Source organism: Leuciscus leuciscus, assembly GCF_965113295.1.
Source record: "Leuciscus leuciscus genome assembly, chromosome: 2".
NCBI classification, from domain to species: Eukaryota; Metazoa; Chordata; class Actinopteri; order Cypriniformes; family Leuciscidae; genus Leuciscus; species Leuciscus leuciscus.
In genome coordinates this window covers 27,419,762-27,436,575 of record NC_138726.1, presented here as the reverse complement: position 1 = coordinate 27,436,575, position 16,814 = coordinate 27,419,762, and the positions used below count along the sequence as shown (strand labels likewise).

At 38.5% G+C, this 16,814-nt stretch overlaps 1 protein-coding gene across 2 annotated transcripts in view; it reads right to left on the bottom strand.

Annotated features, from left to right (window-relative positions):
• The window catches only part of mtss1lb (MTSS I-BAR domain containing 2b), a 72,630-nt gene that overhangs the window by 41,575 nt on the left and 14,241 nt on the right, over window positions 1-16,814 (bottom strand). For both annotated transcript variants that reach the window (XM_082161861.1, XM_082161862.1), the window contains exons 2-3: window positions 13,447-13,508; window positions 13,264-13,337 (exon numbers count right to left, since the gene is read on the bottom strand). In XM_082161861.1, the coding sequence (XP_082017987.1) occupies window positions 13,264-13,337; window positions 13,447-13,508 (136 nt within the window). The remainder of the gene's footprint in view (window positions 1-13,263; window positions 13,338-13,446; window positions 13,509-16,814) is intronic.

The window sequence follows — 16,814 nt, the reverse complement described above, 5'->3', positions numbered from 1 at the left end:
CAAAACAGGAGGTGAAATTCTTCCAGATGGAGGCAGCGTCTATTTTGCTTCCTTAGAACTCAATGTATTCTCAAGGCGTGTTCACAACATGAATGTTTGGAACGAAAATTCGGTCTGATTTTAGCATGCAATTTGTTTGTTTAGACCAATGCTGTTCCGGGCATGTGACCAAAAAAGCTAATCTTATTGGTTAGCCAGTTTTTTTTCTTTTTCTCTAAATCAGTGGAAGCCACATGGAAATGTTTGTGCCAGTCTGAACAAACCCATTAACAGCTATTCATTCAAATAAAATGTCTATTGTGCTGAATTTTCACAATTGTACATGTCATGGACATTTGTACTGGTGTTAACAGGCCTTTATAAAGGTCTAAAAGTGTACATGTGAAGGGAGCATAACAAAATATAGGTTAAAACAGTCACGAGAAAGCATGCAGTGCCTCCTTAGCACTGTGTCTGTCTGATTACCCTATCAATGCAATTTTGGTCGTCTTTTATGTTCACAAACATTCACAAATGGGCCTGAATGGATCAAACTGGTAGAAATGGATGGAAATGTTGAAAATGTATCTTTACTTCCCATGTTGCCAGATCAGCAAATACAAAGAGTCCCTGAGTACAAACATTTGACTGAATAAGAGCATGAATTTGTGCAAGTCCTTGCCGAGAGAGAAGGACTACCTGAAATGTATAATTCTACCTTTTGTATAATCCAACCAAAACCTAGAACTGGGTGTGATTATGTCTATGGTTGATGTGGAAATGTCTTGACCATGTGAGTGATTTGCATGAGAACTGTGCTTGTGCAGCTTCATTTTATTTTATGCTGTTTTTGGACTGGAAGTTTTCAGCTCTACAGTATATTTTACAGTGCACTGAACTCTTTTATCTCCAACGATCAAGGAACTCTCCTTATGATCTGACCCGTTTCAATTATTTTAAATGTAAACAGAGTCTGATACAATGTTTCCATACATATGCACTGACTTCTAACACTGGTTAAAATGAAAGGGATAATTCACCCAATAATGAAAATTCGGTCATCAAAGACAGTGGGAAAGACAGTGAAGGTGGACTCATCAGAGAACAATGCATGTTTCACATTGTCCATAGCCCAATGTTTGCACTGTTGACACCAATGAAACTGACATTTGGGAATTGGCATGAGCAACCAAAGGTTTGGCATTAGCAGCCCAGCCTGTGCTATTGCTCTGCTAATCCAACCTTCACACTCTGCTCTTACTGATGGAATGTAAAATCAGAGATGATTGGCCACCAGGACGCCAATAGGCGTGAAACATCCAACACTATACTGGCCAGTGTTTCAGTTTCAATGTCCAACCCCAGCATGTTTCATTGTTTTTTTGTCCATATAATGCAAGTCAATATATACAGATGCAAACACACTTAAGTCTTTCAAGAAAATGCTTTTCATCTAAAGCCAATCTCATCTGAACTCTCTTAAAAGCTGAGAGTTTCTCTCGAGTGGGAAACTAGGCCATATCCACCTCTCTGAGTCAGCCATTTGTTTTTGAGAATGTGCTACAAAAACAACATTATTGTCTTTAATTAAGCTGCGTTCACAATGCTCATCTATTTGCTTCTCTTCCTCCCTCTGCATCCCTCTCACTCTCTCTCTCTCTTTAGCCTCTCTTTAGGACACTTCCTTGTGTCACAGGCTCTCTTTGTGCCTGCAGCCAGCAGCATGTACGTGGGAAGCGGCAGAAACTAGACTCCGCTGCCAAGGCAAGTCTCCCGTCTTCTTAATGAGAGCGGTGGGTATGTGCGTGTGAGTACATGGGAGTATATGTGCTAGACAGAGATTCTGTTACTAATGACAAGAGACGCATCCTCTTCACAGTTCGCCCACACTGTAAGTCCTGATTCAGATTCATCCCAGTCTTCACCTACAGCTTCAAGGTTTGAGCTTGTATCCTCTGTTGAACCCTTGCATTCGTTCAACGCTGTAAAAACACTCAAACAGCTTGTGGCAACAAGCAGCTCTGCATGTAACCTACCATGTTACTCTTTGCCACTCTGCAAACACTGTAAATGACTGCAAAATTTTTTCCCAGTTTCTTAGCAACACTATAAGCAACAGGGGCACATCTCTCTCTGTTGCTAGGCAACAATGCAGCGATCACCCTCCCTTTCTGCAATGAGCTGGCTGGCGGTGGGGTATAGAGTCTACCTGTGTGTCATGTGCCACTGCACCGCATCCAGTGTTTCAGATTAGCTTGAGGAAAAACAGTCGACATCCTGTGGTAAATACCAAGAGCACCAAGAAGCCCACACACTCCCATTTGGATTAGTCTGTTATAACAAGGGTCTGGTCATATTGAGCTGTCAGAACCAATCAGAAGATAGGAATTAAAGAAAAGCAGAAAAAGATGATGCAGTTACATGAGGGAGAGTAGAAATAATCTCTCTAGATGCTATTATTCACATTGGGCTTTATGGCACAGGACCTTATGGTTTGATTAATATAATCCATAAACACCAGAAATCAGTCTTTGTATAAAAATGAGGGTCTTTCGATCAGTTTTTGACATCTCTGTCAGCTTCTGAGCAGCTTTATGAATCCTCTCAGGGGACAAGAGCTGGAGGGTCTACCCAGGATGCTATCTTAATTAGGTCTATAACTCAAACCATAGTTAATATTTAATTGCCATTAAGGCAAAATCGAGCCTCTGAATTTCCATATTGTACATGCTGTTTCAGAGCATGTTCATGTACGGATGTAAATGTACGGTCACGCCCGGAACTAAAAAACACAAGAGAGCTGGATCCAAATGCAGATTCCTTACCAAAGTAGATTACAAAGAACATGGGAACAGAGAAACAAGGAAACCAAAACTGAGCACATGTAAGCGTTAGGACAAACCTAACAATGAACACAGGAAACACTATACGCACGGGTAATTAAACTAACAGGGGAACAGGAAACATGAATAAAACTACAAACTAAAAGACTACAAAACAAAAGCACATTCTAAACCAGTGGTTATCTCACCAGTGGTGACCAACTGTTTTGGTCACGCCCCCCTCTTTATACCTCCAAAAAATATACTAAAAAGTATGAGTAAGAACCTGTCACTCACAACAATTGCAAACGACAAACAATTCAATCAATAACCAATGGACAAAATCGAGATCCATCCTACATTTTGTTCCATTTCAGGCTGACCACGCCTCATGTAGACCGTGCCTCAGCTCATTTTGAAACTTACATATATAACTGGTAAAGCAAGTTCAAAAGTGGACACAGTGTTGAACGTTTTGAGAAACGTGTCTTTGTTTTAAGAATTGAATGAATGATTAAGGAAATTCGGCCAACTGAATCAGTTATAGTGTGTTAGCAATTAAGAAAAACTGTAGTAAATTACTTTGAAAGTTACTTTGTCTAGTTTTGCCTGTCCAACAAAAACAGTTCCAAATCCACTGCAGAATCATCTCCGACACCTAGCAAAGCCTAGTAGTGATGTTTTGTTCCTGAATGAATCAGTATTTTTGAATGAATCAGTATTTTTTCAATGAGCGAATGATTCAATGACTCAGTCATAAAGACAAGCTACTTGTCGCCACGTACTGGCGTAACGATTTAACCTGGAGAAAGGCCATGTTTACCCACAAAACAAACAGAGACAATGGGAATAAGTTACATTACCGGTCCAGTCAAATTGTAGGTCCAGAACTAACTGTTTAAGCAGCTATTTAAGTATAGGAAGGAGTGAGAAATTAAGGATATTGCAGCCAAGAGTTTAAAATAAAATCGACAAAAGAACCCAAACTTATAGTGCTTGTAAATTACCTACAGTATAACAGAAAAAAAACACTGACAAAGAAAAAGCGAATCCTTCTTTCTTGGTGGTCTTTAATACAGTGTGAACAAATGTGTGCTTCTCTTCAAAGAACCTGTTCATGGAAATCTTTGCGTCTGGCTTTTAGTCGAGGAGCTAATTTCAAGCATCCTGTCTTTTGTTAATAGTGTTTCTTGATTATAAGGTTTTAATGATAGTGTAGTTTGGGACGATGTAGGAGTGCTGAGCTGTACAAGTCTCTCAGTAAGAACAGGTGTTCCCTAGAGGAGGTCAGGAGTGTGTGTGTGTGTATTTGGGGAGGTATACTGGGAAAGCTGAGTCAGGCTCACCATGCTGGCGGGAGGTCCTGCACCATCAAAACGCCCTGTAGAATTAAAGAGCAGCAGTAATTTCCCTGTAATAAGAGAGTGTTGATGGGGAGCACAAAGCCAGTGATGGTTTGTAAGAAGAGATTCTATCTTCTTGCCTTTTTTTAATACCTTTTCTGGCAGCCGTTGCTATCAAACATATATCACAAGGCTGTGTTTTGTGTTGTGTCTTTTCACGTTTCTTTTCTAATCACACAAACCCTCTTATGTCCTTAAGCTGACATTATATTAATAAACAGAGCCTGTATTTTCAAAATATTCAAAACACTCTGTCTCTTCAGATAATGCATCCTTTTAATGAGAAAAGAATAAACAGCTCTAAAAGGAGAAGCCATAATAGTGCCTGGCTGTACTGTACTGAAACGGGATCATTCAAGGTCACTGGCTGTCAAAGGCTTGGCAATAGAGAGATAGACTGGCAGACACAGATGGACTTCACTTGATCCTCAGTTATTTAAATGCAGCGTCAGATTATTCTTCCTTGTGACAAAGGAATGTATAGCACTTAGAGTTACTACAATTATAAAAGTACTTAAATTAGAAATTGGACAGCAATGAATTAAAAGTGAATGAATTAAAAACTGTACATTTAGCATTCAGAATTGCACCTGCTCCCTTTCATTTGGTTGAAACACAAACATGCTTTACGTTCATGAAATGAGAGAACTAAACAATGCTATAAATGCTTATTAATCTAAAGATTGCATAAATATAGGACTACATTCATGAATTATTTCATGATTATTTGAAATAGATTTTTTGTAACATAGTAAGTCTTTACTGTCACTTATGATTGATTTAATGCATAAATATTTTTTTCCCTGTAACGTCTTTAAAAAAATGCATTTAAAACATCTTACTGACCTCTAACTTTTGAACAGCAGTGTATATTTTTAAGCTGTGCTTAAATACCAGTCTAAGTTCTTTAAAGGGTTAGTTCACCCAAAAATGAAAATTCTGTCAGTAATTACTCACCCTCATGTTGTTCCAACCCCGTAAGACCTTCGTTCATCTTCGGAACACAAATTAAGATATTTTTTATTAAATCTGAGAGCTTTCTCACTCCTCCATAGGCTTCTAAGGGACTGAAACTTGCTGGCCCAGAAAAGTTATTAAAGAGATCGCGTCTGTGTTGTACGCCACACGCATCACACACATGACCAGCGTCGGCCAATAGCCTACGTGATGACGTGCAACACAGACGCGCTGCGTTAAAACACTGCGTGAACTAACTCGAGGCCCAGAGAGAAGGAAATGAATAGTGGAATAAAGTCGTTATTTTTATTTATTTTTTTGCGCACAAAAAGTATTCTCGTCGCTTTATAAACTTAAGATTGAGCCACTGTAGTCACTTGGACTATATTAACGATCTCTTTAATAACTTTTCTGGGCCAGCAAGTTTCAGTCCCTTAGAAGCCTATGGAGGAGTGAGATAGCTCTCAGATTTAATCAAAAAAATCTTAATCTGTGTTCCGATGAACAAAGGTCTTACGGGGTTGGAACAACATGAGGGTGAGTCATTACTGACAGAATTTTCATTTTTGGGTGAACTAACCCTTTAAATGCTTTATTATGTTATGTTACCGTTTTTCTGAATTGCTAAAACACTAAACCCCATTCTGTGAACCAAATTCTCAATAGCCTAAACCAAATTGTCGAATTCATCACTCTTTCTGCAAAACATTCAACAAGTTCAGGTAGTAAAACACAAATCTCATTAACTTTTTTTTGCAAAACTCTTAACACATTCTCACTCACTAAAACACATTTTGCACTGTTTCAAAACCCTAAACACAGGCAGGCAAAAGTTAAACACAACTACAACACTGTTGTCATCGTTTACACACAACAACTCAAAATAGTTCACACTTGTTTCTAATGATGTGACCAAACCAACTGTACATAATACAAGTCCGTTCAGAGTGCCAAAACTGACTCAAAATGTTGCACTGATACAATGTTGATACCAACAATGGATGGAAACAATATAAGAGGGAGAGAGAAGGAAGACCTATGTGTAAAAGAGGTGTATAAGGAGGACGAGGATGAGGACGAGAAAGAGCAAGATGTGGAGAATGTTGTCAAGGCTGGATCTGGCTTTAGGGTTTTTCCCTTTGGCTGCAGAGATGTGGACAAAGTCCTCAGTCTGAACCCAACATGAAGACATGATGCTGAAACAGAATCTCTCTCACTGACCTTGATTTTGCAGTTGCAAAACTCTTCTGAGTGTAATTTACTGTAACATGCTTTTCATTTAGAGTTTTTTACTGTAACCTTTTTGGCTTTTGCAGTTGGGTCATTATTTTTAAAGTATGCAAGTGCTGAATATACGGACATTCAATACTATACAATATTCAGTACAATACTATACTTGCAGTGCAGTGCAGTGCAGTATACAATTTATTCACCTTACTACGGTAAGTTGTAACTACTATACTTTTTTATGTAATTGCAAAAAATGTTTTACTTTGTCACAATATACTTTTTTTCTGTAACTGCATGCTTTAGATTCTGTGTTCTCCATTTTTTTATTCAGTGTTTAATGGATGATCTGGAGTGTTTATATTGACTCATGTGTGCATGATCTGAAAGCATTATCTGATTTTGAGCACAGATAAAATGGTTTTGAGGCAATTGTTTGATTCTGCCAGAAGAGTCAGAGGTTCTCTGAATGTGGTTTGAAAATTTGGTTTTGTGTTTAAGGTTTTGTGGCTGAAAGTGAGTGGTGGTTTCAAGAAATGTGTTTTAGCAATTCAGAAAAACTGTCGTCACCTTCCTAAAATAATTGCCTTAGTAATTTTTTGACAAAAATGATTTTTTTGCATAAGTCATCTCCTCATGATGCTCGCCACTTCCTCAGTTGAACAGATCATGCAATTCTACCCCTGTAGTAGTGTTGTCACGATACTAGAATTTCTAACTTCGATACGATACCTTGAAAAATATCGATATTCGATACCATTTTCGATACCACGGAGAAAAAAACTGCCACAATATTAAGTTTTTTTTTATTATTTAAAGCTAAATATAACAAGTCTAGAACATGACAATGAGGGATATTTTACATGAACAAAAATGTCCTGAAGTAGTGCACTTGTTCAAAAGCATTAATGCTGGTTAATACATTAACGTTATTTGATGAACAGATTTAAACACAAACGTGTGTGCATTATACGCAAAAACAATACTATTAGTGCTTTTAACAATACAGATTGTGTCAAAGCACTTAACAGTATCAAATTGGAGGATATAGTGTCAGTAATGTATAATAATAAGATAAAACATTAAATTTTCAGTTAAAGGCATTTCATTATTGAATTCAAAGATGTCAATCAATAGCTCAGTTTAGTTTAATTAGTATCTGTGTAATCAAATTGATGAAAAGATATGAAGGCAAATTGCAGAATTAAATACAAATTTTTGAATAAAGTTAAATAAGCACAAGTTAATTTACATTTGACCACAGTTAAAATATTTAACGTTACTTGTCTAAGATTTCTCAGTCAGATTATATTAACTTTAAGAATTACGGTGAAAAAACGAGACAACACACACTCATATCAACAACAATACTAGGTCATCTTGGTTAATGTTTCAGAAATGTTCAAATGAGAAGAGTTACCAACCTCTCGAAATTATATAGATCCCGGTGTCGGTCTTTCAGGTGCTTAGCTATATTAGGCCCCGATCACACTAACGCGTTTTTCAGGTTCGAAAACGCGAGGCACACAGCACTCATCACACAGAACGAGCAGTGTGCTGCGTTTGTTATGTTGCTCGGCAACCACTGAAACAGCTGTCCTGTCAGTCAAGTAAACGTCAAATCAGCCTTTTATTAACTTTTTTTACTTTCTGTTAACATTGTGGTAGTTACGGTTCGTGAAGTCATTAAGCTCCTGGTAACCCGCGAGAGCACCACAAGTTTATCCTCCATCATCGCACTCTCCGGGCGTTCAAGCAACTAGCTTTCATCATTAAAACGGAAGGCCCGCGAGGCGCAGCAGGCACATAAACAGCGCGCAGAACGCTCGCTGGAAACCAATTGAAAATAGACGCCTCTCACTGCAAAAAACGCGTCAAGTGTGATCGGCCCCATTCACTTCACTTTTGCTATTTAACCAGAGCGAATGAGACTAGTGCGCGTGTGGTGTTTATCAACGCGCCTTTGGAGAGAAGTGAAAGTGACAGCTCGGCTAGTATCGATACTTCAGGAAATTAGTATTGGTACCGTTCAGATATTTCAGTATCGATATTTATCGAAATATCGATATTTTTGACAACACTACCCTGTAGTATAATGGCCTATGTCAAGAGTGTGACTTAGGCCGTTTTATTTTGCCTAAGTCAAAAGACAATGAGACTTAGGCAATTTTACAAGCTTTTCAAGATGGCAGCTGCATCAAGAAGAACGAAAATCTACTCAACCTCAATTATTGGTTCAGTTTTTTGTGTTTTCTGAGAAACCTGAAAAAATGACTTTTAGGAAGGTGACAAATATTGAATTAATACATCCTGAATGTATCACAATGGATAATGTCCATCGTTCCATTTTTCACCTAGTAAAGATCAAAATGGAGTCTTGAAAACTTTAGACATGCAAAGGTAATGCAATGTGAGCAAGAAAATAACAGTTCAGAAAGAATGGGCTAATTATTAAAGCAATTCCATTGCAGTTTTACTAATTGATCATTAATTATTTTTGGAGACCATCTTGGCAGACCATGCTTGTGTTAAGCACAACTGGTCATACTTTGGTGTTTTGTTCTTACACTAAAATGATGGCAAAGGTGCTCCTCTGGTTTCATTACGTATTATTCATGGTACATATACATTTGTGTACCACTTCAAGCAGAATTTACTATCTCTTGTTGATATTATAGAGTGTGCCTTGAAAATCTACACTAGACCCTATCAGAAATAGACGTGTTAAGGCGACTGAGAATGTTCCTCTCAGACTGTTTGGCTGGTGTTTGCTTACACGGCCGTGTGAATGGTAACACCCTGCTGCCTACACCAGTCTACTTAAAACATCTGGGGAAATACTAACCCCCATCACACACACAAACACACTCAGACACACAAACTGATCCTCCAAATAGCTTGCCGGTTGCTGAGCTGGCAGACTTTTTTTTTTTTTCATGTTCTCTTTGACTATGAGGGGCAGCCATTTTGCCCCCTGGTGTATGAATCAGATTTATGATGTTCATTATGGTTGCCACTATTCCGCTCATGCAGGCAGGGCAGTAAAACACCACTATGAAGCGCCGGACGAGCCTTCTGCGCTGCGCACACATCTGCAGAACGCCTTTTTTTACGAGCTCCCGTGCCAGGCTTCCAGGACAGACTGTGATCTATCAACATTTATTCCCACCACAGCCAAGAACAGAGTGGGAAAGAGAGTCTCTGTGTGAGAGACTGAGCGCGAGGAGAAAGAGAGAGTGAGAGGCCGAGAGGAAGATCGAGAGGACAAGCCAAAGCACTTTTTGTTTTGATTCTGGCTCATGAATTAGGGTTTTCACACACACAGCCAGACTCCCTCCACTGAATCCGTCCATACAGAACAAGATTATTATCTAGGCCTCCCGATGCTGTGTTCCTTTCCCCTGCCACTTATTGTACACATGTGAAAAAGCCAATAACTTGGCTAAAGCCCCGATTTTCCTTAAAGGAGACAGTGTGAGACCATAATCTTAAAGGGTTAATGAAAACTTTATCATCATTTAGTCATCTAAAACAGTAGGACTTTAGTTATCCAAACCTGTATGACTTTGTGTAACACAAAGGAAGATGTCTTTGGAATGGTTTGTCTGAACAATTTAACTTAAAGGGGTCCAAAACAACACTGGACCCCAGTGGCTTTCACTGTGTGCACACAAAAAATTACTTTTTTAAATATATTTTTTAGGTTCCACATAAGTTTTAGAATGACATAAGGGTGAGTAAATGATGACAGAATTTTCATTTCAGGGTGACCTATCCCTTTAAGTAATTTTATAGCCAATGTGAGAACACAAGAAAAAGTGCTGGTGATGAAGAGAGTTAGCTAGACTAAATCTCAGCAGGAGAAGAGGAGGATGAGCTGAAGGAAGAAGAACAGTAAAGAAAGTAAATGAGAAGCAGATTATAGGCAGTTAGTGGCAGGAAGCATCAGTTTCCTCCCTCACTATAGCGGCAGACCCCCATTGAGAGGATGAAGGCCTGAAGTGTATTTGTGTGTGTGTGTGTGTGTGTGTGTGTGCGGTTGTGTTTGTGTGTTTGCTTCCGTTTCGTTGCGGTTCACTGCCATCCTCTCCTCATTGCTTCGTGGCAGTCTGTGGCGCTGTGATGGGGAGGGGGTGAAACTTGTCCCAAACATAAACCTTACCAGCTAAACATGAATATGCAATTCAATGGAAAAATGTGCTTGTGGCAACATTTCTGCACAATCATTTTCCATAGCTTTTTACACTTTTTTGTGTGATGCAAAGTGAAATGTCTAGTGAGTGGCACTAAAAACACTGTCAGTTTTATCTGAAATAGATGAACGTGAATCTGGCAACTTTTTATTATATTGGTTGTTGTGCATATCGTGGCAGATTAGAAATGAAATATCTGGTGAGTGTCACTAAAAGTTTAATGCTCTATTGTGCTTGAAAATAACGTACCACCTACACTAAACCCTACCCTAAACCTAACCAACAAGCAAAGGTGAGATAAAAAATGAATTGGTTCTTTGAGCTCTTTTCTCATGACTTGTGTTTCACGAGACCTGACCTGAGCGCACCGCATCATCATGCATCATCATCATGAGTGCTGTACCAGCTGAACTACTGAGAAAGCGTCAGAAAAGCCAGACATATTGAGCTAATTATGTGATGCAAACATCAAAATGTATTAGTTTGCTAATCATGCACTGCGGTAAAAGTGTTTTGAGGTCATAAATAGGATTGTACAAGAACCATGTGAAATTTCAGCTGGAACCTGCACTGAATTGCATGTATAGGTTTGTTTTGGGGATTTGTAGGGGGAGACACTTTTTTTCCAATAAACCTGGGTTGTAAATATGCGATGCGTTTGTATTCTTTTCAGAGTCAGTTTTGATAATTGATATTTCAAAGTAAAGGTTAATTAATAATAATAATAATAACAATAATAATTCTCAGGGCCCAATTAAGGACCTTTGTGGGTCCCTTCCCCCATAACACTCCAGATTGTCCGGTGATGGCCCTGCTAGAATGAAACTTCCCAAAAATGAATGCGATGCATACATTATGATACATTCCCATGACTTTTATCCTGTTACACGACACCCCAACCGTGCCCTCATATTCTCTCCTTTTGTTTCTCTCTCGTTCTTAAAATATCTTTCAGCAGCCCTGTGGTCAACACGCTGTCACGCATCCATAGACTATGTCTGCTTGCCTCACGCACTCTCTCTCTCTCTCTTTGAAGTGCCAGTGAGGTGTGTCGGAACTCGTGGCCATTCTCCTTTTGGCATTCAACAAATTTGACATCAATCAGGTCACATGATCACTGAGCAGTACGTGACCCCTCCTTCCCATAGAGAGACATGTGTCTAAAAGCACTCACCTGTGCCATGAGCTAAACCCTCGGGTTATCTAGCCCACTTTTATATATACCACATCTTCCTAATCCACTTTTATTGGCTGCTAAAATAAAAAATATGGTGTTCATATCATTCTGAAATGTGTATCTGTGAAAGCTGTTGTTATCCTTTCAACTACAGTCATTTTAAGTCTATTCTGAGCCAAAGGCTGGATGTGGGCTGATGCATGTCTATATCACAACAGAGGAAATATCACGCAAAAGCTTGCATATCAAAAAGTGTTAAAGAAGAAACGAGTGATGCGCAGCATAATCCGACCTACATCCAGGACACTAGCTCTGTGCTACAAAACTATACTGTCATCAATAAGTTATACAATCTGTAAATTACTGGCATCTGTCCTTCTCATTCTGGTAAGAGAGTTACTCAACAGTGAAGATGAGAGTTGGCCAGATATAAGATAAAATAATATATTTAGGTTTAAGCATAAAGAAAAACAACAAAATCCATTTATTCAAGACGAGAAGTTAATATTATTGGAAAATAATACACAGATTTGTGGGTATGAATTTTGGGGTGTATGAATTTAATTCACCTTGAGAAAAATGCAAATTTTTTAACACTGCATGAGACAAAAGGGCATTTATCTGTAAAAATGTTGGTAATAAAATGCCTCACTTTCTTTTAGCCTTGTTCCTCTGACTATTTAATGCTCCTTTTGTTCATTGTTGTCACTCACTTTCCTTTTGCACCTCAACAGCCTCCATCTGAAGCTTGTGTCACAAGTGGGATTGGATGCGATCCTTGTTGCCTTTATAAGGCATACGGGAAGGCTCCCTCCGTCAGCTCATTAAAAACACACCATGCCCACACGCAGCCATAATAACTCAGATCATCATACTCTTTCAAACACAGTCTTTACCTCAGGCAAGCCACGAGACAAGATGAAATGAGAAAATCCCCCAACCAAGAGAAAAAAAGCCCAAAACAGTAATATAATCATAATGAGGCTTGTGGTTTATTTCCAAACAACTTTTTCATCAGTTGATTCCCCTTGAAGATTTCGACTCTGTCAAATCATTAATAAAGCATCACGCCGTAAATAACCAAAAACACTCTCTACAGCTATGAGCCACGTCTTTCTTCCCTCTCATTTATCCAATATAGTCATCTGTTTATTTCTGCCATGTGAAAATACTGTTCAAAACTCACCAGAGATAAAGATGAATAATGCAATTGTGTTTAATCATTTGCTGATAAAGTTAGTTAAGCTTTTGTCTTACATCCACACAAATATGAACATTAACACAAATACATCCTCACATACTTCATCAGCCAAACGAGAGCATTAAATCTAGAGGGTCTGGCTCTGTACCTTCTATAATCCTTTGTTTTGGACACTCAGTATCTCTCTGTTTTCCGCTATGCATAACCCTCATAATGGGATATACGTATACAGAAATCGCACACACATAGTTGGACAGAAATCGCACACACACACACACACACACATCCGTAATCGTGCCTATACCTCTTGTGTTGGTTGCCATGTCCGCCACCTTCTGAAAGGCATCCAGAAAGGCCACTGCTGCTAGCACGGTGGTTCTGAAAAGCACAAAACAATGGGATAAATTGATGACGTTGTCTTTTCTTAGCATTCAATAAAACCTTCTTCACATGACAGGTGCGGATGTGAGCAGGAGACTGAACTTACCGGAGTTGAGAGTGCAGCTTGGTGGCCTTGGCACTGAAGTCTTCCCAGACAGGATATGAACACTGCAAAATAACAAAGACACAAGGCGAGTTATGAGTGCGTCCTTTGTGTAAGTATGCGTTCAATGTACAAGGCAGTAAATGTGTAATTTCTGTTTTTCAAGTTAAGTGCATTGTTCGTACATTAACATTCAAAAGTTCGGGGTCGGTAAGATTTTTTCATGTTTTTTTAAAGAAATCTATTATGCTCAACAAGGCTGCAGGTATTTACACAAAATACAATAAGACAGTAATATTATCAAATATATATTTTAAAATGCAATCCATTCCTCTGATGGCAAAGCTGTATTTTTAGCATCATTACACCAGTCTTCAGTGCCACATGATCCTTCAGAAATAATTCTAATAATTATGTTGATCTCGTGCTCAAGAAACATTTATTGTTATTATAAGTTTTGAAAACAGTTGTGCTGCTTAATATTTTTGTGGAAAACTGTGATAATTTTTTTCCCAGAATTCTTTGACAAATAGAGAGAACAGCCTTTATTTGAAATAAAACACCTTTTGTAACTTTATTGTCACTTTTGATAAATTTAATACGTCCTTGAATAAAAGTATTCATTTCATTCGAAACAAAAATGTAATTGTGGCATCCATAATCCTAATACCAAATGTGTGAAAAAAAATCAGTATGTGTAAAAATAAAGGTGAATATATTGAATGAAGTCTGTGTGTGAATTGCAGCAGGACGTTAGATATAGATAAAACACTGTAGTCATGCGGGCCTTTATAATGTGTGTGTATCTATATGGATATGATAATTTGCAAGGATGTGTTTTGTCCTGAGGCGGGAACAGGAGTGTCGCCTGATGATAAGGGGACGAGCCATGTACATCTCTGCCTAGTTGCCACGGAAACGCAGCAGACGAAGTATTCTGTGTGAAGTCTGCTTTACAACAGGCCACAGGCTAAATGCAATATCACAGTAACCGAGCAGAAACTAACAAGCATGTCGACTAGTACACACAATCTTGTGACTGTCATCCTGAGCTGTAATGGTGTTTTTCTCCCTTGAAATCACTTCAGTAATGATCTTGCTTCAAAAACGGTCAAAATAGCAGTATAACAAAATAGTATCTAGAACAGTATACTATGAAACTCTCTCCCACTATTTATATTATTAAGTCAATTTTGATTCTAACTGATTTTTTCTTATATAAAATTTCTTTCTTGAACTGTCTTCTTGAAATTAATTTGAATATAGCAAGACAGCAAGATCAATTTTGCAACATCACAATAACAAAACATGGTGCATGGCATGGTTTTTGGGCATGATATAACTACTTAAAATGATATAATTACTTAAAAAAAATTGATACCATTTAAATTAACTGTATTCAAATTAAAGGTGCAGTCTGTAAGAATGACAGCTAGAGGTGGAAATAGGTACTGCAGTCCAAATTAAAACTATCGGAGATCGTGAAGCATCAGTTGCTTATACCGTTGTTTCCCCCGCCTCGACGCTCACACGGGTTGTCAGTTTGAGGACACGCAACAGGGACAAGCGCAATTGACAATGAAAGTCGAGGAGACTCTCACACACTGTAAGTTGATGAGTTGATTTATATGATTTATTTATATTTATGATTATTTTACATTTTTTTTGATGGATGCCGAGGCATTTTAGGTTGGGCAGAATCTGCAATCTCTGACCCAGTTTGTTTGCTGGTTGCAATACGCGGTGTTTCCTGCCATCTAGCATCCCGGGGTGTCGAAATACTATTGGGTGAACTGGCAGTGGGCGAGATCACACAGACCAAAACAAAAACAGACATTCCGACACGGAACGCACATTTCAAAGTAAAATAACTGGCTGTAGAAGTGTTTTTCAGAGAAACAAGTATGTGACCTCAGCATGTTTCCTAAATATCTGCAAACATATTGTGGTATTTTATGCTTTAGTAGAGTGAACAAGTTACATACAACACCTTTAAAAGTGTTATGCAACATTACTGAATCAACCTAAATATGGTAGGTTACACCAACAAAACTAAATTTAGTGGAAAGACAAGGTAGAAATAGTTCTTTAAAGTAACAATTGCAGGTTACTTTTTACAGTGTTTTTACAATGTGATTTCGGAGTATCATGTAAACAGGAGTGTAGAATATAAGCATGTTAAATTTAGTATAGTGTTTTTATTTTCATGGAGGACTTCAACTCTCAAATTATTAGCAACATTTATGAAATATCACCTTGTTACTTCAATGTTAAGTATGTTTTTGAGATATTAAACCCAATAATCTTCTACTATTATCAATCAGCATGACTCATCAGCAAGTTAGTTTGTGATCTCACTATCATTGTTGCACCTCCACTTCCAGCTCTTTTGAAAGTATCTCCATAAACCGCCCCTGGCCACAGCTGTCTTTGTTAGCATCTTAAGACCGCTGAGTTCAGTTGGGCTTTGAGCAGGGCAGATTCAGACCGCTGTGTGTCAAGGGGTGAAATTAGCCGCACTTCAGAGCATAGCTGGAGGTCAAAATTGTGCTCAGCAACTGGAAGAAGACCCCTCCCCTTCCTCATACACCCACACACTACCCAAATAACCCCTGTGCCATGTATCACCTTGCCCCACAGTAAAAAAAAAGAGAGAACAATTTTAAGATAAAGAGAAAAGAGACTGACACATGAGGACTGGAGCAAAATAGCCTAGAGCGCTGTTCAGAAGGGATTTGTTTCATACATGACATCTGGTTTACTATTCTTAATTCAGGAAATTTGTCATTTCATCCACTGAATCGGGCAGAATCAGGATCTCTACTGTTAACTAGGTTTTACAAAATCTATCGCGCTTTATTAATTTTATTTATTTATTAAAGTGCCCCTATTATGCTTTTTCAAACATTACCTTTCAAGTAGTGTGTTATACACACTTTGTGAATGTAAAAGGTGTGCAAAGTTTCAAAGATTAAAGTCCACAATAAATGGAGTTTGTGTCTCTCAAAAGAAAGTAGCGAATCTGAACTGCCTGAAATGAGCCATCAGTAATTCCAGTCTTCCTTCCTATAAGAACTTGCTTCTACTTTGACCCGCTTTTAAAAGGGGCTTTTGCATCGGGTAGTTCTAGGAACTTAGTTCTAGGAACTAGCCACCAGGCTGGTTACCCGAGAACTAATGGTTCCCTTAGGAACATTTTCCTGGTTGCATTCTCATGGTCAGTTGGAACTCTGAAATGACATAAGCTGCGCTCGTTGTTATGACTTTTATTTTGACAGCGCTGAGAACGCCAGCCAGAGCCTGAACAGTGAGCACATAGTGCTCGCATTCTCCGTGTTCATTAGTTTACGATCTGTCTAACAGTCCTGTCT